General features: G+C 58.3%; 1 protein-coding gene across 1 annotated transcript; it reads left to right on the forward strand.

Moving 5' to 3' along the window:
- The first annotated feature begins 8,142 nt into the window (after positions 1-8,142).
- On the forward strand, positions 8,143-19,053 carry EIF4A3 (eukaryotic translation initiation factor 4A3). Its single transcript, XM_059378681.1, has 12 exons — positions 8,143-8,353; positions 10,476-10,548; positions 11,126-11,192; positions 11,804-11,866; positions 12,456-12,588; positions 12,808-12,888; positions 14,237-14,378; positions 14,782-14,920; positions 15,737-15,852; positions 18,319-18,426; positions 18,519-18,646; positions 18,798-19,053. Exons 1-12 carry the CDS (start codon positions 8,185-8,187, stop codon positions 18,812-18,814), a joined length of 1,236 nt encoding a protein of 411 aa, XP_059234664.1. The 5' UTR covers positions 8,143-8,184; the 3' UTR covers positions 18,815-19,053.
- Positions 19,054-23,800: the final 4,747 nt, after the last annotated feature.

A 23,800-nucleotide genomic window follows, 5' to 3' on the forward strand; every position in this document is an offset into this window, starting at 1 on the left:
TGGAAAAGTAAACACTTTCCGTCACTCTGAAAACCAGTAAATGAGCCCTGAGACCGATGGGCTGCTACGGGGCGGGGGGCGGGACCCAGCGACTCCCCCAGCCCCCATCACAGAACCGGGGGGAGGGTCTCGAGGACTTGCCCCACTAGCTGCTCATCTCGAGAGAAAAGAACCGCGGACGTCCGCAGGGCTGAAGAAAGCACCCAGAACGCCCTGGGACTTGCACTAGAGAAAGCTCAGCTGAGGCGGGGGCGGGGGGGGACCGTGCTGGGGTGGGAAAACGCAGGAGCCCAGGCTGCCCTCCTCACTGCGTGGTGAGCCCCGGGTCCGTGGCGTTTCCGATCTGGCCCCCAGCTCGGCAGGACTCCCGTGGCAGGTCTGAGAACACCGGTCTTTTCATAGACTCCCGCCCCATCGTGGTGAACACACAGGTCAGCTCATGCTACCCGCTGTCTCGCCGGGGCAGCTGAAGACAGGGGTCTCTTGGGGACTTTCTACACCCCAACCAACCAGGCCCGGGACCCCTGGCCACACTGGGGTCGGGCGTCGGTGGCAAAACCAAGCAGCAGCCGCTCCAGGCCGTTCTTCACGCACCGACGCAAAGAATGCGGCTTCTGGCGAAACCCAAAATGTTTTCTGGGGGTTTGCAACTTAGTCCCGATTTCAATAGGGGCTAGTCCTACCAGTGAAGGAAACTTACCCCAGCGATCTCTCAGCATCGTTTAAATTCTCAAAGGTCTTTTCTAACCCTGCAGCCATTTCAGAGGGAACCCAAGGTCACAGGAGCCCTGAGCATCTGAGTCGGGGGTCCTCCTGCAGGACCTGCCCCTGCCTCCTCAGAGCTCAGGGCTCAGTCTTCCCTCGCCTGCAGCAGAGGGAAGGAGAAAGCACACACACGTGCGCTCGCAGGGCCCCGAATGGGAGGGGGTGAGTACGGGAGAGCTTAGAAAAATCAGCATAAACCCAGAAACATGACGGGTGAGATGCACGGCCACCAGGCGTCAGCTAAGTACGGCTCAGCCCAGCGCTCCCCTGGAGATGTCCGGCTGTGTCCTCACCCCACCAGTAGAGGCAGCTGCGCTTAGGAGAACCCTCCTGCCCCTTCTTTGACCGGAGAACCAGGTAGAGCTAAGAGCCCACATCAGAGCCTGCTTTCATCCATCACGCCCGTGCTGCCAAGCTAGACGGCACTCACCAGCCAGAGAACGTTCGAGTCCTTTGACCAAGCCAAAGGGGACAAACTGCTTCCTCTCTCACCCACAAAACAGGCACCTCCACCCCTTATGAGGCAGAAGACCCGCATTCCCCCGAGGACGGCTCTGGGACCCCATCCCGGCCGCCCTCGCGCCCTTGCCTGGTAGGCTGACCTGCTCTCCCGGGGACAGACTCCATGCCCTGGCCGTCCTTGTGGCGGAGAAGCGATGGCTGACCCGAGACTGAACGGGAGGCAGATGAGCAGGTCTGGCAGGTCCGTCCTTCCCGGCCCGGCCCACAGAGCCCTCGCCTTACACTGGGTCTCCGCGCATCCCTCAGGAGCCAATCCGTTCTCGCGGCATGGAGGACACGTGCAGAAGTCTGTTTTGCTTCTGTGAGAACCCTAGGAAACCTGGGGTGGCGGTGACCCAGAGGAGGATGGAGAATCTCGGGGCGCAGGGAATCTTCTCTCCTCCGGGAGCAGTCAGCCCAGCTTAGCGTAAACCCCTCAGAAAAATCCGGAAAGATCAGGATTCAGCTGGAGCTTTTATTTGGTTCTTACAACCCTTTGTGGCCAGTATCTAAGCTATTCCAATGGACCCACCCAAAGTCAACATCGATAGCCACTGTTTGGGGGAGGCGAAAGTCGTGGCTGCTCTGCGTTAGGATAGATCCGGACTCTGGTCACTGCTCAGCACTGACACTGCTGTCCCCTGACCTCTGCCACACCCCCCACCCAAAGCCAATTCTTGGTGCTGCAGACAGAGGTATACCGTCCAAGGACGAGTCAGGGTATGTCATTCCGTCTGTCCTCACTGCGACCCACAGGGCCCTGCTTACCTCATACTTACCTGCCTCGCACACAAGGGCTGCTTGAAAACTCCAGGCACACTCCAGCCCCAGGGCCTTTGCACTTGTAGTTCCTTCTGCCTGAAACCCTCTTTCCTGTGCCTCCTTCTGGACTCCAGGCAAGAGGCATCTTCTCAGAGAGGCCTTTCCAGGCCATTCTACTTAAAATCACGGACTCACCCTGGCTCACCCTCCCCTTCACCCTGCTTCGTATGTGTCTGTCGGACTCATTGCTTTTTTTTTTTTTTTTAAGATTTTATTTATTTATTTGACAGAGAGATCAAAGTAGGCAGAGAGGCAGGCAGAGAGAGAGGGGGAAGCAGGCTCCCTGCCGAGCAGAGAGCCCGACGCGGGGCTCGATCCCAGGACCCTGAGATCATGACCTGAGCAGAAGGCAGAGGCTGTAACCCACTGAGACACCCAGGCGCCCCACATTGCTTCTTAATATATAATACGTTCCAGTTACTTGCTGGTTTCTTGCCTGCCTCCCCACCATGCGCCTCCAGACGATAAGAGAATGCGTACACGTTGGTTGGGTGCCTGTTCCCAACAGACACGGGCCGGTTCCCAAGGTCACACAGCCAGTTGATGGCAGAACAGCCACCAGCAAATCTCCTGCCTGGTGAGGAGAAGCACGAGGCTGAGGCAGCCTGGGGCCGAGCGGGGAGGGCGGGGGCAGCGGCCGGAGCACAGATCGGAGGTCAGACACGGATGCAGGCTCTCAGCCCAGAGTCGTGGCCCTGTTCTCATCTAAGATGGGACATTTCAACTCCTAAGCCTTGTCTTTCTTTCCTTGGCGGTGGGGTTCATGGGGCGCCTGTAACCATCGGGGTGGGAAAGCATTTCTTACTGGGCCTGGTGCGTGGAAAGTTCTAGATAGTTCTAAAAAACTCAAAGAAATGCCATCATTCTAAGTCAGAGAGGAGGCCGGTGGCTCTGATGTAAGGAACAGCAGTACCAAGAGCTGCAGAACAGAGTTGAGGAAGCCTCCAGGTCCCAAAGAGGCGTGAGTGCAGGAGGAGAGCAAAAACCAGTTCTTTGTCACCATGGCATCGTCAGGGAGACCCCGACCGACCACGTTTCCATACATCCGAGGTCAAGAAAGCGGGGTTTCTGGTAACCTTAGCTTGGTTGAAAGAGTGACTCTGGGGGAACTCGGAGGAGTGGGGCTGGGGTGGGGGTGGGGTGTCCAGGCGGCACGGGGACAGCACCACCTGGTAACCACATCCCACAGCAGTGATCAGTGGACCCCGTGAGCTGCCTGGGGCCAGCCCCAGAGCACCTGAGGGTGACGCCTTCTCCATAAAACGGAGGGAGCTGGCGTGGGGGGCCTTTGGGCTTGCCTTGCAATCAGGATGCCGTCAGCAGGTGGAGAGACGGGGCTGGGCATACGAAGGGCCGGAGACCCGGAGCGCGGGCGGAGGGCGGCGGGCCCCGCTGCCCTGCAAGGGCAGGTTTCGGGTAGAGGCCGACACACCGTGAATGGGGACTATGCCTTCGCTCTTCCGACGAATGCTGGGGGAATTTCTAGGCAGGTTCTCAACCCCACGGTGGAGAAGACGGGAGTGCGTGTCCCTGGGGCGGGGCTGGGTGTGGCTGTGAGCTTGGCTTCTGGGGCACGGACCGGTCGGTGTGGACCCCACCCCATCTCCGGCCCGCGCCAATGCAGAGTGGGCTGAGGAGGCAGGAAGCAGCCATGCCCACAGGAGCAGGTCGAACCAGTCATTCTCTTACTTTCCACACTCGGACGCGCAAACACCTGCCTGTCACAGCCTCACGGGCCCGTCTAGGCGTCTCGGATCAAACCCGGCTGAATTGGGTGAAATTCACACAGCACAACGTCAGCATTTTCTTTTCTATTTATTTGTGTTTTTGAGTAGGCTTCATGCCCCGTGTGGGGCCTCAACTCACAACCTGGAGCTCAAGAGCCGCACGCTCTACCAAGCCAGCCAGGCGCCCCTAAAATTAACCGTTTGAACGTGAGCCCTTCACAGTGCTGTGCAAACCTCTAATCAGCACGTTTTTGCCACCCCAAAAAGAAGCCCTAGGCAGGCCCACCGAGCAGCTCCTACCCCATTCCCGGGAGCCACTCATCTACTTCTTGTCTGTGGATCTACCTCTTCGGGACATCTCGTAGAACCGGGCATATGTGACCTGTGTCCGGCTCCTTTCGCTCAGCATAGTGGCTGAATGACGCCCCCTGTTGTGCGGACAGACCACATCGTCTTTGCCCACTCATCCCTCCACGGTCACGGGGCTGTCCCCGCCTCCCGGCGATCGCGAGTCCTGCGGCTGCCACTGTGTGCACCTGCACTCCTGGGTCTACTCATCTCTCGGCGTCGCCCCCCAGCTCCCCCCCACTGCTGTCCTGTGGCCCTCCCGTCTCACCCTGCGGCCCCTCAGACGCTTGCAAAGACACCCAGGAGTCTGTCTTAGTCCTAGCCAGCCTTGACAGCCCGTCTATCTGCACATCCCACCTCGGGCCAGCCCTGTGACCTCTTGCCTCAGCCAGGTCAACTCTCTAAACTGCTTATATGAGCACGATCCTCTCTTCTCAAAGAAAAACCACCCTGAAGCGGCTCCCGCGACCGGCCAAATGCATTTAAACTCCCAAGCTGTGACATCTTTATGATCTGGCCGGGCTCACCGCTTCCCCCACCCCCACTCCTGCCCAGGTTCACGATGCCACAACCACCTCGGCTGTCTGTCGACACACCAATCCCCTGCCCGTCCAGGAGTCATCACACTCACGGTCCCTTCTTCCTGGAAGACTCCGCCCTGGGGTGCTGCCCTGGCCACCTCCTTCAGTAACTTGCAGGGCACCGTCCTCCAGTCACTCTGTAAATCAGCAACCCACTGACTCTCTTCCACTTTGCTTTTTTTCCGTTTTGCATCATGCGGTTATAAAACCTGCAATTATCTCATTGGTCTGCAAGTTTTGCCCTCCTACGGAACACAAGCTGTGCGAGGCAGCGCCATCTGTCCTGTCCGCCGCCCCTTCCAGCACCTGGAACGTGCCTATGCCTGAGAGATGGGTCTTGTACTTCTTCCGCCCAAATGCTGGACGCCAGCAGTGTGTAGTTTCGGGTCCAGCCAGTGGGTTCTGGAGCTTAGCAAGCTGCTGCCCTGACTAGGTGGGGCTAGAGAGGTCCATACGTACAAAGAACCTGTGTTTACCCTCTAATACCTGGTGATGGGCAGGGACCTCTGGCAGGAAGTCCAGCTCTGGGAACAGTCCCTCAGATTCAGGGCATCAGCTCCTGTGGTGATGATTCACGGGAGCCCAGCCCAGCAGCTTGCACCCAAACCTCCCACCCTGGACAAGACCAGCCACTTTGTCTCCACCCGGAGTCCAACCCAGATACAGAGAAAAGTTGGCGGTCTCCCGTGGGGTAGCCCACAGTTCTGTTCCTGTTTCCCCCATTGCTCGGAGATGAACTTGGGGATCTTCCAGACAGCAGGACCCATCCCGCTTCCTCCTGCCCTCCCGCTCCACACGTCCAGCCACACCTACTACATGCTGGATAGTGATGGGGGAAAAAGCAGTCAGGGCCCTGCCCTCCCCGAGATTAGTCTCATCAGGTAATAAGGCAACCACCTTCCCCCAAACATAAATGGGGTGGGAAGGGAGTGCAGGAGGCACAGGCACCAACAGAATTGAGGGGGGGTCCCCTGTGGTGACCAAAAGCCCCGGGATGGGGAGCCCAGGGGTAACAAGCCTCTAAATCCATCTTTTAGGTTAGGGGACTCAGAGCGGGGCCATTTCTAGTCTGCACCTTCTAGCTGGAATTGGAATTGAGATTTCTGGAGACATTATGGAGGTTAATGGAGACATTACTGGGGACGTTGGAGCAGTGGGCTGGTTACGACCCCCAAGCAGGCTGTCAATTCCCGCACTGCAGGCAGATAGATGCTCAGGCATCTACCATGAGACAGGGCGCAAGTATTTTTTTTTTTTTAAGATTTTATTTATGTATTTGACAGACCAAGATCACAAGCAGGCAGAGAGGCAGGCAGAGAGAGAGAGAGGGAGGAAGCAGGCTCCCGGCTGAGCAGAGTCCGATGCGGGGCTCGATCCCAGGACCCTGAGATCATGACCTAAGCCCAAGGCGAGGCTTAACCCACTGAGCCACCCAGGAGCCCCAGGGCACAAGTACTTTAACGAGCCGGAAACAAAAGTCTGTTCTCAATACACAAGTGACTAGATTATACTTCTCTCCGGTGGTAAAGCAAAACCTGCTCCCGATCTACGGACTCTGCAGTGCGTTGCACAGGCTTTGTGGAAACTGGTGCAGGACTGGGGCAGGGGGACATCTCTCCTTAGAGGGACTCTCCCGGCGGCCATCGCCAGGGGCCACCCGTCCCCATCGACTGAACCCCATATCCAGCCCCAAGCTCCCTAGGGTGGATGTACCCTCTTTATCCTCCCAGAGGCCTCGCAGTCGGGCGGTCGGTCACCAAGGGGGACCTGCCCGCTAGATTTGGGTGCAGCCCCTGCGTGTCCTGCACCACACTTCACACACTGTATTTTGGGGGGAGAGTGTCATCCCACCGGATTACAGTGACCTCAGGGACAAAGACCAAGTCAGCCTTGCTCCCCGCTGTTCCGGGCCAGCCCCGGTCAGGAGACACTGCACGGACGACCGCGCCCCTATCCCCAAAGCTCCCGTCCCTGCCTGGGCTCTGGCCCTACATTGTCAGAAAGTCCCTGGCCCCAAACCAAAGGAAGAGGCTTTTCCCAGGTGTGCTCCAACGCAGGCGCACGGACCTGGGCAGGAAAACGGCGCGGAGGCTGGAGGCCAAAGCCGAGTCCAGGGGATGCGGCTAAGATGGGAAACCCCGCCACAGCGCAAGGCAGCCGTCCTCGCCGCACTCGGTGGGAACGCAAGGATCTTCCCTCTCCTCGCTGACTCCACGTCGGTCACCTTCCGTCGGCGCGCGCCCCGGCTCCGGGCAAGGGACAGCGGGACCCGCACAGCGGACCCGGAGCGGTGTTGGGGGCAACAGCCGAGCGCCGTGCACCTCGGCACGCACGGTCCGCGGAAGCCCTCGCGTCTGCGGAACCCACGTGCGCTTGGCCACGCGGCCGGACGCCCTCGCAGAAGCGCGGGGAACCCTCGGAATCACAACGCACGCGTCCGGGAGAGGAGGTCGGCCTCAGGAACGCGGACGATCTCCCCAACGCCGGCGTCACGGGCGCCTCGGCCGGGTCCGCGCCGCGCGGACAGACCCCGCCCGCGAGCCGGAGCGCGGGGAGGAGCCGCCCCGTCCACTCGCCCGCTCGCTGCCGACGCTGCCCCCGCCCGGGTCCCCCCTCCGGCCTCGCGGTGGAGACGGCCGCCCCCGGCACGACACTAACCTCCGCAGCCGGGGAGCGCGCCCACACCCAGAGAGGCCGCGGGGCAAACACGCCCGGGCGCGCGGGCCCAGCCGTCGGGACGAGGCGAGGGGACCAGCGCCCCGCTCCGTCTCCAGCCCAGCCCAGCCCGCCGCCAGCCGCGCGCAGGGACGTCTGGGGCCAGACGCGGGGGCGGCTCCCGTGCCCCGGGGAAGCCAAGCCCTCCGGGGCCCCCCTCCGGGGCAGGCGTGTGTGCGCCCCCCGCCCGCGCCCCCGGCCTGGGGCGCTCCCCCCGCACACTCGCCCGCACCGGGGCTGCGCGCCCGGCCAACGGGTCAGAGCCTGCACGAGGCTTTCCCCAAAGCGGACGCTGGCGTGAGGTTATGCCTCGGCGCCAGCGCTGCGTTACCCTAACCCTAACCTCGGCGGGAGGAGGGTGCGGACGGGGCGCCTCACGCGGCGGCGGCCGTCGGCGGGGCGCTCCGGGTCCCCCAGCACAGGGACCTGGACGAAAGCACACACGGACGGAGCAACCCACTCAACTGCCGCTCCTGGCCGCCTCCGCCCTATTTATAGGGCCTGGCGCGGTCCCGCGGGAGCTTAAGTCGCGCGAGAGCGGCAGCAGCACCGCCCCTCTCCCTGAAGCCAGCCCCGCTTCCCCTTTCACGCGGAGAGAAGCTCGCGGCCCCGACGCACTCTCGTGCGCACGCGCGCGGTGACGTCAGTTCCTGGCGCCGGCGGCGCGCCTCCCTGCTTCCGCTTTCCGCTGCGGCGCGCACTCCGCGCTCAGCCGACTCGGGATCATGGCGGCCACGGCCACGATGGCGACCTCGGGGTCGGCGCGGAAGCGGCTGCTCAAAGAGGAAGACATGACCAAAGTGGAATTCGAGACCAGCGAGGAGGTGGACGTGACGCCCACGTTCGACACCATGGGCCTGCGGGAGGACCTTCTGCGCGGCATCTACGCCTACGGTCCGGGGCCGCGGGGCGCGGGCCGGGAGGGCGGGGAGGGCGGGGGCGCGGCCAGGAGGGAGTCCCGGGGCCCCGGCGGGCGACCCCCGCCGGCGCGCAGCGCCCTCCCCGCGTCGCTGCCGTTCGGCGCGTCGTTCTGGGTGCACCGCTCGGCGCCGGGCCCGGCGAGGGCTGCCAAGTCTTCGGGCGCGGGCGGCGGGTCACTCCTGCCGCGGGAACGGGCTTGTAGCCGGCAGGACCCGCGCCGCCTGGGCCCCGAGGGTTTACCAGTGACCCCGGCAGGCTCGGGCCCTAAGGGAGCTTGAGCGGCTTCGGGGAGAAGCGCAGCCTGGAGCCGAGCTTGCTTCGGGCAGTGGTGATGGCCGCGAAGGGGCAGCGTGAGGGGGTGGCGGGGCTGATCGGTAAGGGGCTCCCAGGACGGGCCGTCGTCTGAGCGAGGCCTGGGTTAGGGAGCAGCTGGTGCCGGGACCCTGCAGCTCGGAGTGGGCTGCCCTCCGTGGTGGGAGCCCAGGGAGGACTTGGGACAGGCCGGCAGGGCCGGATCCGGCAGAGCATCCTTGAGGTGATGAAGAGTTTGAGTTTTGTTTCCAAGTGCAGTGGGAAGCCATTGGAAGGCTGTTTTTTGTATTTTTTTTTAAAGGTAATTTTCTCTTTTTTAAGGTTTTATTTATTTAATTGACAGACAGTGAGAGCGGGGACCCGAGCAGGGGGAGGGGGAGGGGGAAGCAGTCTTCCCACCAAGCCGGGAGCCCGATGCGGGGCTGGATCCCAGGACCTCGGGGTCATGACCCGAGCCCAAGGCAGACTCCCAGCGACTGAGCCACCCAGGCGCCCCAGCCATTGGAGGGTTTTCAGCAGGGGAATGACGGGGTCAGATTTGCAGGTTTGGAGGTTCTTCTGGGAGTGTGTGAACATGAAGGGAGGCGAGAGTGAGGCAGGGGAGGAGTGGGGGCGTGAGTTGAGGAGAGTTGATGGTGTGGAGGTGGAGACGGGTCGAAAGTGAGCAGCAGAGGATTCCCGGGTGTTGAGCGGCTGCTGGGGCGTGCTGCCGCGTGCACAGGTGGGGCGCGCGTGAGGGAGGCAGGGGAGTCTGAGGCAGGCCTGTGAGCCGTCTCGCTGGAGATGTCGGGAGCCTGGGAGGAGGTGGGGCTGGGCTGCGGGTGGCAGCGATCAGCACCTTTGTCTGACCCGCGTGGCTGGACCGCGTTTTACCCAACAGCCCGTGATAGTACCGCAGTGTAGACAGGGCAAGGGGATGGGAGGCGAGAAGGGCCCCTGCAGCCGAGCCTGGTGGGGTGGCGGACAGTCCTGCCCACCTCTTGGCATCCAGGACACCCCTTCCCCAAATGCTGTATTTAGTTTCCCGTCCGGGGGCTCGGTCATCACGAGGGTTTCAAATCATCTGTTACGGTTTGAATGTTGGACGGGAAATCTGTCCCACGTAGTCAAGCCGACCCAGAAGTAAGTAAACTACAGCTTTTGTACGTAAGGTCCTGTTTACTTGGAAGGTAACATTTCCTCCCTCAGAGCGGCCTCGTTCTTTGGTAGTGGCTGTGTTGGAGAGTGTGGTGTCGTAGTTCAGGGGGCTGCGTCAGTCGTGGGGGGAGCACAGCGTGGGCCCCAGCAGAACCTCGGGCCGTGGGGTCGGCACCAGTATAGACGGCTTGAACCTCATGCACGCTCATCCGAGAGGAAAGGGGTAAGGACAGGGCTGGGTTCATTTTCCACTCTCCTAGCTTAAAAAGTAGCGGAACAGTGCAGAGTGATGCAGGCTGTTGCACCGTCAGTGCAGGGGGACCTGGAGTAAACGGCGACCTCTCCACCCGTTCTCAGGAGTACCACCGTTCAGACGTTGGGGTTTTTTGGGTAATCTTACTGGAGTCTCTGTGTAACGGTGTTTGCTTTATAGATTTGGTCTTTATGAATAAGATGCATGTTAGTATGAAAATACAGTTCAGCCCAATTCATTCAGCGGCTGTTTCTCAAGCGCTTGGGTGTGTTGGATTTTGGGTTAGGAGGGGTGAGGTGAGGCTTAAACAAGCACACCGTCTGTGCCCCAGCGAGCTTCCAGTGTCCTCACGGGTAGAACGAACTTGCCAACTTTCTCCGTTTCTTTTCACAGGTTTTGAGAAACCGTCAGCCATCCAGCAGCGAGCCATCAAGCAGATAATTAAAGGGAGAGACGTCATTGCTCAGTACGTCCCTGGCGCCGATCGGGGTTAGGCGCTAGTCAGCCAGCAGAGTGCTTGGGGAGGACGGCTTTTCTCCTCCACAGACTCGCCATCAACCTGTCTCTTGACGTCAGCCACAGGGTGTCTTGTTTTTTTTTTGGTTTTTGTGTCCTCTACTCTAGAAAGCTGTCATATTTTTAGGCAGTTTTACTTACTAGTTGGCATGTGGCACGGTTTATAATACTCTCTCAAGAGCTTTATTCCTGATTTGTTTTAATTCTAAAGACTTGTTTATAAGGAAAATTATTTTTGGAGGATGGTTTTAGTCTCAAATTGTAGAGAAGAATTACATTGGTAGAGAAGGGAATCTCTTTTTCTGCCGTCTGTAACGCCTGTCAGGGTTACAGGTGCGGCGCTGAGTCCCCTGGTGCACCTGCTGATCTCACCGCCCGTGACCCCACTGAGTCCCACCCCTTGCTCTGAAGGTGTGGGTCCTCTTGGGCCTCTGCAGCCTGCCCCTCGGAGTGCTGCTATGGGAGGGGGCTGTGAGTGGGACCGGGTAGCCCGTCCTTCACTCCTGTGTCTGTGTTTCCTCTAACAGATCGCAGTCTGGCACAGGCAAAACCGCCACCTTCAGCATTTCTGTCCTCCAGTGTTTGGATATCCAGGTAACTTACACTCTTCAAGCGAACCTTCCTTCTTTCCTAAGAAATACTTCTTTTCTCCTGTAACCGCGGTGTTCTGAAAGGACAGTTTTTGAAAATGTCTGTTCAGTCATCCTAACTCAGATTTTTTTAAGAGACTTTTAACTACGCCATTATGAGAGCTAACTAACACTCTGTCATAAATTCCTGTGTAAATGGGGAGAGATTTTAGTGGACATTCTTGTCTGAAAGCCAGAATCCTGCTGGTTCATACTCGAAGTTCTGTCTGCGTTCCTTTACCTCCATTAGAAATGAGATGTGTGGGGCGCCTGGGTGGCTCAGTGGGTTAAAGCCTCTGCCTTCGGCTCAGGTCATGATCCCGGGGTCCTGGGATCGAGCCCTGCATCGGGCTCTCTGCTCAGCGGGGAGCCTGCTTCCTCCTCTCTCTCTCTGTGCCTGCCTCTCCCCCTACTTGAGATCTCTGCCTGTCAAATAAGTAAATCTAAAAAGAAAAGGGAAGAGATAAGATGTGTGGCTATCACATGGCAGTGTTCAGAGTACATTTCATCTGAATTAGTGTGGTCTGCTTTGAGGATACTGAGGATTGTCTGTTTCCTGACACATTATTTCACCAGGTTCGAGAAACCCAGGCTTTGATCTTGGCCCCAACGAGAGAGTTAGCTGTGCAGATCCAGAAGGTGAGCCCCTGGGGGTCCGGGGGGCTCTTTGCACTTGCTTTCTATTCAGTTGGAAAAGGCCGGTGGGTTGATTTAATCTAATCCTGATTTTTGGCTCCCTCAAATTTTGTTTCCTGATTTCTGACATTTTGTCATAAATCATCAGTAGGAGGTCCTGGTTTGTGCTAAGTTACTCTCAGTGCAGCTGGTATGATTCCAGGAGCTTTTTGCATTCTCGGAGTGTAACCTTTTTCAGTAGAAAGTTGGTTTTGATAAAATAATTGTTATTTTGCACTTAACAACATAAAGACATAATGTATATTAAGATGTTAATATTGTCTCTGGGGGGTTGGGATTACAAATTTTATATGTCCGGGTTTTTTGTAATTAAAGTGTATTGTTTCTGTAGTAAGAAACCAGTAAAATGCACTTCATCTTGGTACAGAAAAGTGTAGAAGAGGAGGGTGGGTCTTTTTGTTGTTTTATGATCTAAATCATGGAATCAGTGATCCTTGGGGGTCATCTTATATTGGAGTAGAGGTTTCCTTCACTTTGGGGAAACACCGAGGTCTCTGGGCGGGCCCCAGACGTGACCCCGGTTTCCATTCAGGGCCTGCTCGCTCTGGGGGACTACATGAACGTGCAGTGCCACGCCTGCATTGGGGGCACCAACGTGGGGGAGGACATCAGGAAGCTGGACTATGGGCAGCACGTTGTGGCCGGCACACCTGGGCGTGTCTTTGGTAAGTGCCTTTGTCTAAAAGTGGTGGGCGGGGAGCGTTTGGAAGACAGGCTCCATTGACCCAGCATTCTTCTCCGTTTGCTGGGCTGCGTGCTGGAGTGTGTGTGTGGGTGACACGTAAGAAGTGGACGGAAGGTCCCCGAAATCCTCCAGAGCCCAGTGGAAAGGCTGGCTGCTTCCCCGAAGTCTGGGATCTAACAATTTCAAACTGGCCGTGCAGACATGATTCGGCGCAGGAGTTTGAGGACGCGCGCCATCAAGATGTTGGTGTTGGACGAGGCGGATGAGATGCTAAATAAAGGTACGAGTCACAGAAGCCGGATTTCTCCTGACCTTGAGCTGTTAACGCGCTCTCACGGCAGAGGTGAAACGTGGAACGAATGCAAGTGTTCCTGGTGTTTGCGGGAAGCCTCGTGCCCCAGGGGCGGCCGCGGAAATGAACCTGCACTTTGCTCTTACTGGGGACAGGTGGGGGGCGTAGGGGGTGGGTGTGAGGCCAGTGGCAGCCAGGACCGCGGCACCTCTGCCCAGCCTAGCATGGCATTGCCCCGTGCGTCTGGGGGTCGGCACAGATGGGGAGGTGTGTGCTAGAGATGGGGCATGTAGACTCCTGCTGCGGATTGCGGAGCATAGCAGTGTGTCAGGGAAGCTGGTTTCGTGGCAACGGGGTATTCTGTCATTTATTTAACTAGTTGCCTTATGGGTTGTCTAGGCTGGTTTTTTTCTTAACAGTTACTAAGATGAATTTCTAGACTTGTGTACTTTTTGGCTTTTCACGTGTTTCTACCAAAACACATCCGATGACAGATAGGTGCTGGTTCTCAGTGATGACAGCTGTGGCCTTCGTGCACGGTTGAAATCAGGTCCTGATATCAGGTCCTGAAATCAGCTCTCATAATGGCATAGTTAAAAGTCTCAAGTGTTAGCTTGAGCCAGGGCCTTGCTCCAGTGTCCTCCCGCTTGTGTTGCCTGCACACACTCCCTGCCTCGGTCTCCACCTCGTACTGCGGGGTTTTTGGGGTGTTGCCCAGACGACGTCGGGGTCGTGCGGGTGGAGCAGGTGGTGTCCAGCAGTGCAGGTGGGGTTCTCGGGGTTCTCCTGGTGGCCAAGTCTCTGGCGGCTGATGGTGTCCTGAGAGGCTGCCCTTGAGCTGAGTGGGACGCACAGTGACTCTGGGGCACTCGGGGCTTCCTTAGTGTCTGGTGAAGCTGCCGGTGGCTCCTTGTGCTCCAGTCCCGTGGGCAGCATGTCTCAGGGTCAGGCCTCCGGACCAGCAGCAGCCACGTTCTCTGGGAATTGCTTGGAAAGGAGGATCTTGGGCTCTGTCGTTTGTGTGGTCACAGCGTAGTGGTCTGTCGGGGCCCTAGGACTCCGCCTGCTGACCCTGTGCTGCCCAGGCCGAGCAGGTGGTGGCCCAGGGCAGCTGCAGCCAGGACTGAGGTTGTGGGCAGCCCAGGGCTGGGTTTCTGCTGCTCTTAACTGTGGGGCTGAGACGCCCAGAGCCCACCAGGGAGGCGCGGGGAGCCGGGTGCGTGGATTTCCCGGCTCCATGGGGAGATTCCTTGTACAGCCTCAGACATCATGGTCACCACGTCTGGGTCGGAGCGTGCAGCCTTCAGAACTCACCCCGCCTCACCGTTTGTCGCAGGTTTCAAAGAGCAGATTTACGACGTGTACAGGTACCTGCCCCCGGCCACGCAGGTGGTGCTCATCAGCGCCACGCTACCTCACGAGATCCTGGAGATGACCAACAAGTTCATGACCGACCCCATCCGCATCTTGGTGAAGCGGTAGGAACGCCCTGCTTCCGGGTGGTTCGAGAGCACAGCCACATAGCTTGTATCTGGGGCGTAAAATGAGAAGAATTTTTAATTTCATTTTATTTTCTGTTTTGAAAAGCCAGCTTTTGTTCCCCTTTGGCCCAGTAATTTCCAAACTCTCAACTAGCTGATGGCGTCTGTCCGTCAGTGTCGTGGCAGTAAAATACATGATACGGGGGTTCGCGGCTGTTGAGGGCTCAGACCAGCCAGCGTGTGGCCCGTGCGGTGGAAGTGCTGGCCCCAGGGAGGGCTGTGGCTGGGAGGGGCAGGTGCCTCTGTGGGGCAGGCAGGCACCAGGAGCTGTGCTTGGCTTGTGTCTGCCCGCAGATCTTGGCAGAAGAATGTGTTCCCAGGACTTGTCTTTGTTTTCTAGTGATGAGTTGACTCTAGAAGGCATCAAGCAGTTCTTTGTGGCGGTGGAGAGGGAAGAGTGGAAATTTGACACTCTGTGTGACCTGTACGACACGCTGACCATAACTCAGGCGGTCATCTTCTGTAACACCAAAAGGAAGGTACGCAGTCACCCGAGCTGTTCCATGTCCTTCTGGCCCGAATGGAAGGTTGGTTCTCTGAGGAACGCTAGTCAGCCGTTCTCTGAAACGGCTTAGAAGCGAAGAGTCGGGCGTGACGGCGCACTGTGCAGATGTGTCGATGCTGGTCCCACCAGAGAAGGCTCGGGTGTCACTGGTTTTAGGTGGGACCTGGGCCTGGGTCTTGGCCTCCAAGGGATGCTTGTGTGCAGGCTCCGTGGAGAGCCCCTGGTGGCTCCCTGGAAACGGGGAAAGGAGTTGGGCCACCGTCCAAAAAAGATGTGAATTTGAATTTCAAACAAGAACAGTGAGATGCGGTCTTTTTTTCCTTCTTGAGAAAATTAAGCGTCTCATGCTCTACCGACTGAGCTAGCTGGGCGCCCTGAGAAATTTATGTGGAACTTTTGCCCTGATACATGCTGGGGAAAGTGCAGTTCCTGCATACCCAGTGAAGATGGTCTGAGTTTTCTTTTAAGGTTTTATTTATTCACTTGACAGACGGTGAGAGAGCACAAGCCCGGGGATGGGAGCGGGAGAGGCAGGCCTCCCCTCGACAGGGAGCCTAACTCCGGGCTTGATCCCCAGCTCGGGGCTTGATCCCGATCTCGGGATCAGGACCTGTGCCGAAGGCAGAGACCTAATGACGGGGCCCCCCAGGCACCCCGACTGGTCTGAGTTTTAAGAGCGCTTGGGCTGTGCACGCACATCGGTTGCGCTGTAGGCTGTCGTGGAAAATCCAGAATGTACTGTCTGGTTTGCTTTCCGAGCTCACAGCGCGTCTGTTGGTCTGGTGTGCAGGTCGACTGGCTGACGGAGAAGATGCGGGAAGCCAACTTCACGGTGTCGTCCATGCACGGGGACATGCCGCAGAAGGAGCGCGAGTCCATCATGAAGGAGTTCCGGTCCGGCGCCAGGTGGGCAGGCCCCTCTCTCCACACCCGGTCCCGCCGGTGGTGTTCCCTGGGCTCTCCGTCCGCGGGCTGTGCCAGGTTCCCCTCGTGCTCCCAGCTGTGGTAGGGGCCCCTGGGAGGGCGCCTTCGCTGGGTAGGCCGGTCGCCTTACTGGAAGCGTGTTTCTTCGTTGCCAGATAAGGAGATTTTCTGTTCATCCTTCCGTGGTGGGTCTTTAAATCCCCCTGTGGTCAGAGAATGTGCTCTGTTGCTCGTACTGGGGTGTGCTCAGTGGCCCACTGCTCGCTTCCCTTCAGACGCTGGTGCCCGTGAGCATGCGTGCGCAGGCAGGGCGCTGTGGGGTGGCCACGTGTCGCGTCCTGTGCGGGCCTGGAGGTGCAGGTGCTCTGCGTCCTGGCCTTTGGTTCCCGAACCGTCCCATCGACGTTGAGAGTGCCGCGCACGCCGTTCTGGGAGGCTTGCTCTGCTCCCTCCGGTGTGTCCTACGGTCGGGTCTGCACCTGCAGGCTCCCTCTGATTCTGGAGGAGTGACTTTCGTCACCGAAGCACCTGTGTCCCCGGTCCTGCTGTGATGCCGCCACGGTGGCTGCATCTGGTGGCTGTCCCCTCCGGTTGGCTGTCCCCTCCAGGGTCCAGCACACCCTGTCTCCTGTTTGCGGCCACAGGCTGCAGTGTGTCTCGGGTGGTTGTCCTGTAGTCTGAAGGTGATCCCGTCTTTATGGAGCCACCGGTCCGGTTCCGTCAATGCCGACACTGGCGTATGTGGTTTAAACGGGCCGCACGCGTCGTAGGTGCACTTTGCTTCTCCTGTTTCTTCTTTGTTTCTTTCTCTCGGGTTTTTTCTCACTGTGATTCCTTCTCCCCAGTTCTGGTTTTGGAAAGTGTTTCTACCTTCGTGAGTAGAGCAGCCCCCTTAGCACATCGGCACCTGTCGTGATGCGCTCTGGGGCCATCGTCGCTGCCGGCAGAGGCTGGAAGCAGGACTTCAGGGGCCCTCCCCTTCCGTGGAAACCGCACGACGTCTCTGTGTGACAGAAAGTGTTCACACGGAGACTCGTCCCCTTCCGTGGAAACCGCACGACGTTTCCGTGTGACAAAGTGTTCACACGGAGACTCGTCCCTACTTCTCTTTTCCTTTGTCTCAGACCTGTCTGGGTTGGGTCTCCTTCTCCCTGAAGAGTGTCTTTATGTGTTTACTTTGGGGCTACCGGGGACAGGGTGCGGGTTTTAGTTTGTCGGGCGGTGTTTGCTTCACTGTGCAACGGCCCTTGCGACGTCTCGAGGGAGGGGTTTGCCGAGAGAACCCTGGGGTTACGGCTGTTGCCGTTGGGAAGTCCTGCTGCCCCGCTCGTGTGTTTGCATCTCCCCGTTCCTTCCCCTGATGGGTCTCGGTGTGGCTCTCGTCTTTGCTTGTGTCTGGCGGCCGCGTGACCTGCCGGGCCTGGCCTCCCCTCCGCGCGTGCCCGGGGCCCTGTTCTCTCCCCCGCGGGGCTGCGCACGGGGGTGGTGATGTGGCTGGGCCGCCTTCCTGTTCCATCTTGAACTCTCTTCTCCCGTGTGGCTGCGCCCTCGCACTCTGAGCGCGTCCCCACAGTCACGTCCCATAAGCTAGGATTCGAGCCGTAAGTGTAACCGTGGATCTCCTGGCAGCCATAGTCAAGCAGGTGAAAAGAACCAGGTGAAGTTGATTTTTAGTACATTTTATTTAATCTCATGTGGCAAATCATTTCAGCGTTTTCATCGTGTAACTAGCATTAAAAATACTAATTAAGACTTTGCCGATTTCTTTTTGTTCTAAGTCTTCAAAATGCTGTGTGTGTGACCCGTCCACAGCCCCGTTCCAGGCTGGGCACATAGTGGGTGCTCGGCCGGCGGGTGCTCGGGCAGCCTCTGTGTTGGACGGTGCAGATCCAGGGTGTGTCCGATCCTGTCCTGGCTGAAGGGCAGAGTGGTGCGAGTCACAGTTCAAGTTGGAACACACGGCGGAGCCCGCACCGAAGTCAGTGACACTGCTGTCCCCCGCTCCTGCCGGGCAGAAGTAGGGTTTGTTTCCCAGTGATTGACGGGGCTGGCTTTCCACAGGTTGAGCGCAGCGCAGGGAGAGGTCCTGGTCTCGGTCCGTTCGAGCACGCAGGAGGCCAGCGCAGCTGAGGACACACAGTGCCCTGCACACGGGTCGTTGGCGTCCGCGACCCCTCACACCTGCGCGGGGCCAGGTGACAGTGACCCGGCATGTTTTCTACTTAGAGCCAGTCCAGAACCTTTCTTTTTAAGATGTTATTTATCGTGGGGGGAGCAGAGAGAGGACAAGCAGACTGTGCCCTGAGCGTGGAGCCCGGTGCGGCGCCCCCGTCCCGGGGCCTGAGGTCTCGAGCTGAGCCGAAATCAAGGACGGAGCCACCTGGCGCCCCGCCAGCCTGAGACGTGCGTGATGGAGGTGACCGCCTTCAATTCCTTCTCTTTTCGCAGCCGGGTGCTCATCTCCACGGACGTGTGGGCCCGGGGGCTGGACGTCCCGCAGGTGTCCCTCATCATCAACTACGACCTGCCCAACAACAGAGAGCTGTACATCCACAGGTGCGGGCGGGCTTCGGGGGGTCTGCCGGCCGGGGGGCTTCCTGGCGCCTTCCCTGCCGCATCCTCTGAACTGGTTTGTTCTGCTCTTGAAGAATCGGGCGGTCGGGCCGCTACGGCCGCAAGGGGGTGGCCATCAACTTCGTGAAGAATGATGACATCCGCATCCTGAGGGACATCGAGCAGTACTACTCCACCCAGATCGACGAGATGCCCATGAACGGTGAGCGGCCGCCCGGCCCCGCTGGGGCGGCCCTGGGGCCCTTCTCTTGTTCTCGTTCTGCCTGTTTTGGGGAAGTCTGTCGTGAGCCTCTAGGTAGACCTGTGTGTTTTCTTGTTCATATTATTCCTTAATATTCCTTTCTGCCTCTCAGTGGCTGACCTGATCTGAGGAGCCCCATGTGCCGACGAGGAGCCAGTGCCCGCCTGCCCGCCCGCCCGCCTGCCCACCTGCCCCGTGCTCTAGCGGGGACGCGCTCGGGGGCGGCTTCCAGGTGATGGGGTTTATGTGAACTCTCCGAGAGCCCCCAGGACGAGCGTTTGGTGTTCTTTTCTTACCTATATGTAAATAATGCATTACTCTGAGGTTTTTTTTCATTAAATGTTTGAAACTTTTATTATAAACTCTAATTTATGTTTCTTTTCTTTTTTTTAAACATTTATTTAAGTAATTTCTACCCCTCAATGTGGGTCTTGAACTCACGATCCTGAGATCAAGAGCCACCTGCTCCACTGACTGAGCTAGCCAGGTGCCCCTGTAATTTATGTTTCTCAAGGTGCCCCTGCTTTTTTGGTAACGTGCAGTGTGATCTGGGCACCCCGTCAGGCCCTTCACCCCGTTCTCTGGTCTCGAACAGTAAACGGAAGTGGTAGCTCTGCTGGCCTCTGCGGACGGCGCACACTGGTCAGGATGATAGCGCTGTGCACTGTTCACCAGCGATTCTGACCGAAGGCTTTTGCACTGGTCCGGTTTGTGAAGGGGACGTCCTGTGTGAACTCCCGTCCCAGAGAGACGGCACAGGGGCCCAGAGGCAATGCATGGGGGCACCTCTGCACCGGCAGCAGAGACCGTGACGCCACAGTCCCGGCCATGTGCACCCACACTGTCCCCAGCCAGGACACGGCAGCCGGCCCCGAGTGCCGGACCCCATTTCCTATGGACAGGAGGGAGGGAATTTGGAGGTGGAAGAGCAGAGGCCTCAAATACTTGTCCCCAGCTTAGGCTTGGGTTTGTGCACCAGGTGCCAAGAGACAGGATGGGAGCCCTGGGTGAATCCCTGGAAGGACTGGTCACCAGCCTTGAGCTGGTCACCAGCCTTGAGCTGTTCCGGCTTCAGAAGCACCGCCGGTTAGGGTGGAGGAGGAACGGGTGCGCACGGGGAGGAGAGGGCAGGAAACCAACCCAACCGCAAGGTGAGACACTTGGGGAGCTTAACTCAAATGCTGTCCAGGAAAGAGAGCAGTTAGAAAAAGCACAAAAGCTGCTCACCCTTGCAGGTGACTGAGATGTGATCCATGGCTATCAGAGGTTCCATAACCACCCTAAGTGTTGCAGGGGCGTGGGAACTCTTTATGTTGGTGGTGTCGATAGGTACAGACTTTCTGGAAAGCAGCCTGGCTCTGAGCAGTGGGAGCAATTAAAATTGAGTAATTTTGCCTCGGGCAGTAGTCTGGAATGTAGACTGCACAAGTGGGTTCCCCACAGTGTGCTGCGGCACTGGGAAGGGGAGTGAGTGTTTGGCGCCGGGGGCTTTGTGGGCGAGCGCTGATATTTGCATCAGTATGAGCAGGTGGGGGTTGTTGGGAAGGCAGCTGGCAGCAGCCCAGACGGTTTAGCTGCGTCCCTTGGCAACTGAGCATTGAGGGAAGCAAGAGGGCTGGTGGGCCCCGCTAGACAGATGTTCAGGCCATTCAGCATTCCGTGTTGAATATTCAAGTATTCAGTAGCTATTTTTAGCGGTTAATAGCTAGAAAGCGGAAATAACCCCAATATCCATCCCCTGGGAGGTGTGGGAAGTGCCCGCGGAGGAGCTTGCTGCTGGCATTGCCGCCGCTCGGGCTGCTGCAGCGCCTGCTCGGGGAGCCCGCCAGGCACCAGAGGCCACGTGCTGTGTGATGCTGCGTCTGTGAAATGTCCCAGGCAGGTGACTTAGACAGCTAGCAAGCGGGGGGTGTTTTCCAGAGGCTGGGGAGGGCGGCCGGGGAGCGCGTGCTCTGGGGCGGTGTTTCGGGGAGGCAGGAGGGCGGGAGGAAGACATCGCGTGGACCGCGGTCATGGTCGTGCTGCTCTGAGCGTCGCAGCATTGGGTAGCGCGTTTGAAAGGCGGTGAGTTGTGTGTGAGCGTGGTCAGTCACAGGTCGGGCGTGGAGCCGGCCGCATCCTCCCCTGAATGATGCTTACACGGGCGTGAGCAGAGTGAAGTCCGTTGTTCACAGATCGTTATGTTGGGCTGTAAGACGACACCGCTGCACACGGTCACGGGAAGTCAGCGCAGATAAGCGAAGAGTGACGCCACGGGAGCACTGGCCTCGGTAGCCCGCCGCCCGACGGAGCCTGGAGCCGCAAGCGCAGCATGGACCGAGGCTTTGCTGCCTGAGTGTTCCCAGGGGCGTAAGTGAAGAGGTAGGTCATCAGAGACAGCGTGACAGTCCTCCGCGCCCCTGCACCTCGAGCGGAGCGTCAGACACTGGCAGCGGCCGATTGAGCTGCACGGAGGGATGGATGGGCCCACAGCGAGGAGTGGCTGTCAGGAACCGTGTAGGAGAGAGGCACGGTGTCCTCATCTCGCACGTTCGGCATCAGACCGTGGCGCTGGCTGGCGCGGTAAGGCAGCCAAAGGGGACAAGAGGCATCCAGTTGGAAAGGGAAAGGTCCTTATGCACAGGTGATGCGATCCTCCACGTAGAAGATCCTATGGAACCTGCAGCAAAGAGCCAGTAACTGAGTTTAGGAAACGCAGCCATATACAAGGTCAGTATTCAGAGCTCACTTGTACGCCTGCATGTCAACAGGGCACACTCGGAGAATGAAACCCGGGGGCTCCGTCAGACGGGAGATACGTAAGCTCTGTGCACCGAAAGCCACGGCACATCGCGGTGGGAAGTGTCCGTGAGCGAGAGAGGGGCCGTCCTGCGGAGGAGTCGGCCTTGTCAGCTGTCGGCTCTCCCCATGCTGTCCTGCAGGGTCCGCTCAGCCCCAGTCACAAAACTGAGACTTGGGCAAAAATTGAGAAGCTGATTCTAAAATTTACTTTTTTTATTTTTAAAAAAAATTTATTTATTTGACAGAAATCACAAGTAGGCAGAGGCAGGCAGAGAGAGAGAGGAGAAAGCAGGCTCCCCGCTGAGCAGAGAGCCCGATGCGGGGCTCGATCCCAGGACCCGGAGAACATGGCCTGAGCTGAAGGCAGAGGCTTTCACCCACTGAGCCACCGAGGCGCCCGATTCTAAAATTTATATGGAAATACAAAGGATCTAGTGTAGTGAGAACAATTTTGTGAAATTGAACGAACTGGACGGCTTCGACTGCCTTACAGCAAAAACTACTACAGAGTGACAGCGGAACCGGGATGCCACGGGGCCTCGACCGTGATACAGAGTCCAGAAAGAGACCACAGATTTATAGTGAGAGGGTTTTCAACAAACGTGCGGAGGCAATGCCATGGGGAAGGATTATGCTTTTAACCGAAGGGACCAGAACACTGGGGTAACCACATGCAGAGAAAAAAAATCCTCAGTTGTTACTTCACACCATGTAGAAACAGTAGCTTGAGATATAAGGCCTAAAATTACAAAACTTCTGGAAGACAGTGGGAGAAAAGTCCTTTTAGGGACCTTGAGTTTGGCAAAGATTTCTTTAATAGGACGGAAGAAATAATTATAGATCGGACTCTTTAAAATGAAAAACCCTCTACTCTTCATTGGGCACCATTGGGAAAGCAAGAAGCTGCACCATGGCCTGGGAGACCAAATTCTGAAGCGCAAACCTGACAGGGGCCTTCAGCCGGAGCCCGCATGCGGGGCTGTTACTCGGGAGGGGCCGTGGTCCCTCGCAGATCCCAGGTCCTCCTCCCTGGAGCCTGGGACTGTGTCACATTGGATGGCACGAGGGACGTTGCAGACAGATGTGATCAAAGATTTTGAGATGAGATCGTGCTGAAATACCCAAGTGGACCCAGACCAACCACTTGAGCTCTGGAAACCCAATCATATTCTAGACTTTGGTCGGCCAGAGGGGTCTGACGCGCCCCACCCACCGTCACTGGGCTTGGAAGCTCCACGGCCAAGGCGAGCCGCAGCCTCTAGACATGGTTCGCAGCGGGCGGGAGCCCGAGCCCAGACCTCCAAACCCGTGCGGCCGACGTCTGCCAGCAGCCTGCACCGGCGAGGAACCGGATTCGGGCCCAGAGCCTGCGGGGAGGAAGCAGCCTGGAGGGAGACCTTGGCTGCCCTCCCTGCCACCAGCGCCACAACGAGGTGATTCTGCTGTTTGTAGCCACTGAGCTTGTAGTCATTTGTTACAGTAGCAATGGAAAGACTACAATATCTATGATAGATGTGTAGTGTAAGTCACTAACAAGGCTGCCACTCCACGTTAAAAAAAGGCCAAAGATTTGAAGAGACACTTCCCCAGAGAAATTCATGGGTGACAGATAGCCAAAGTCTGCAAAAAGGTGCTTGGCATGGCTTGTGTGCAGGGACACGTGTTTGGAACCGCGAGCCCCATTCTCGCCAGGATGCCGAAGGCCAGCGGACTAGTCCCAAGTCGGCGAGGATGCGGGGCAGCGGGCACTCTGGCTGCTGGCGGGAATGCGGACCAGCACCAGCACATTGGAGAGCAGTTTGGCAGCTTCTAGAACGTGAGTCACACCCGCCCCCATATGACCTGACCGTGCCACCCTGGCCTGTGCTCAAGAGAAGTGAGGACCCGGGAAACCACTCAGTGCAGCTTTATTCACACCGGCCCCGGATCGCAGCCAGCCCCGAGGCCCACGGTGGCATCCCCGCTCGGAGGCGAGCAGGGACGTACAGCGTAGGCGAGTGTCGGAGGAATCCGGCCGAGTGATCTCAGCGGGACAGCGTGCGGGAAGCTCCCCTTTCCATAAACCTCTGGAAAACACACTGCAGACTAGTTGCCTGGGGTGAGGTGTAGGGGCCCACCTCCCACCCACCCTGCCTCGGACTCCACGCCCAGTGGGACATTCTCCAGGCCCGAGTGGTGCCGGGAAGGTGGCACAGGGCTCTGCTGCTTTGAGAGCCTGGGGTGTGGCATGCGTGCAGCTGCCCCCACCCCCCAGAGCATCGAGGGGCAGGCTGGGACGGAGGGGCTGCCTCCATGTCCTGGCCCTGAGACACATCCTTTCTGCGCCGAATCCCA

This window comes from Mustela nigripes, chromosome 16 (assembly GCF_022355385.1).
Source record: "Mustela nigripes isolate SB6536 chromosome 16, MUSNIG.SB6536, whole genome shotgun sequence".
Lineage (NCBI taxonomy): Eukaryota > Metazoa > Chordata > Mammalia > Carnivora > Mustelidae > Mustela > Mustela nigripes.

Excerpts from the sequence above, each read along its gene's own strand:
- EIF4A3 (XM_059378681.1), top strand. The coding sequence starts at position 8,185 with ATGGCGGCCACGGCCACGATGGCGACCTCGGGGTCGGCGCGGAAGCGG. Across the intron at positions 11,193-11,803 it reads TCCAGTGTTTGGATATCCAG|GTTCGAGAAACCCAGGCTTT; the intron begins GTAACTTACACT and ends TTATTTCACCAG. Across the intron at positions 14,921-15,736 it reads TCTGTAACACCAAAAGGAAG|GTCGACTGGCTGACGGAGAA; the intron begins GTACGCAGTCAC and ends TCTGGTGTGCAG.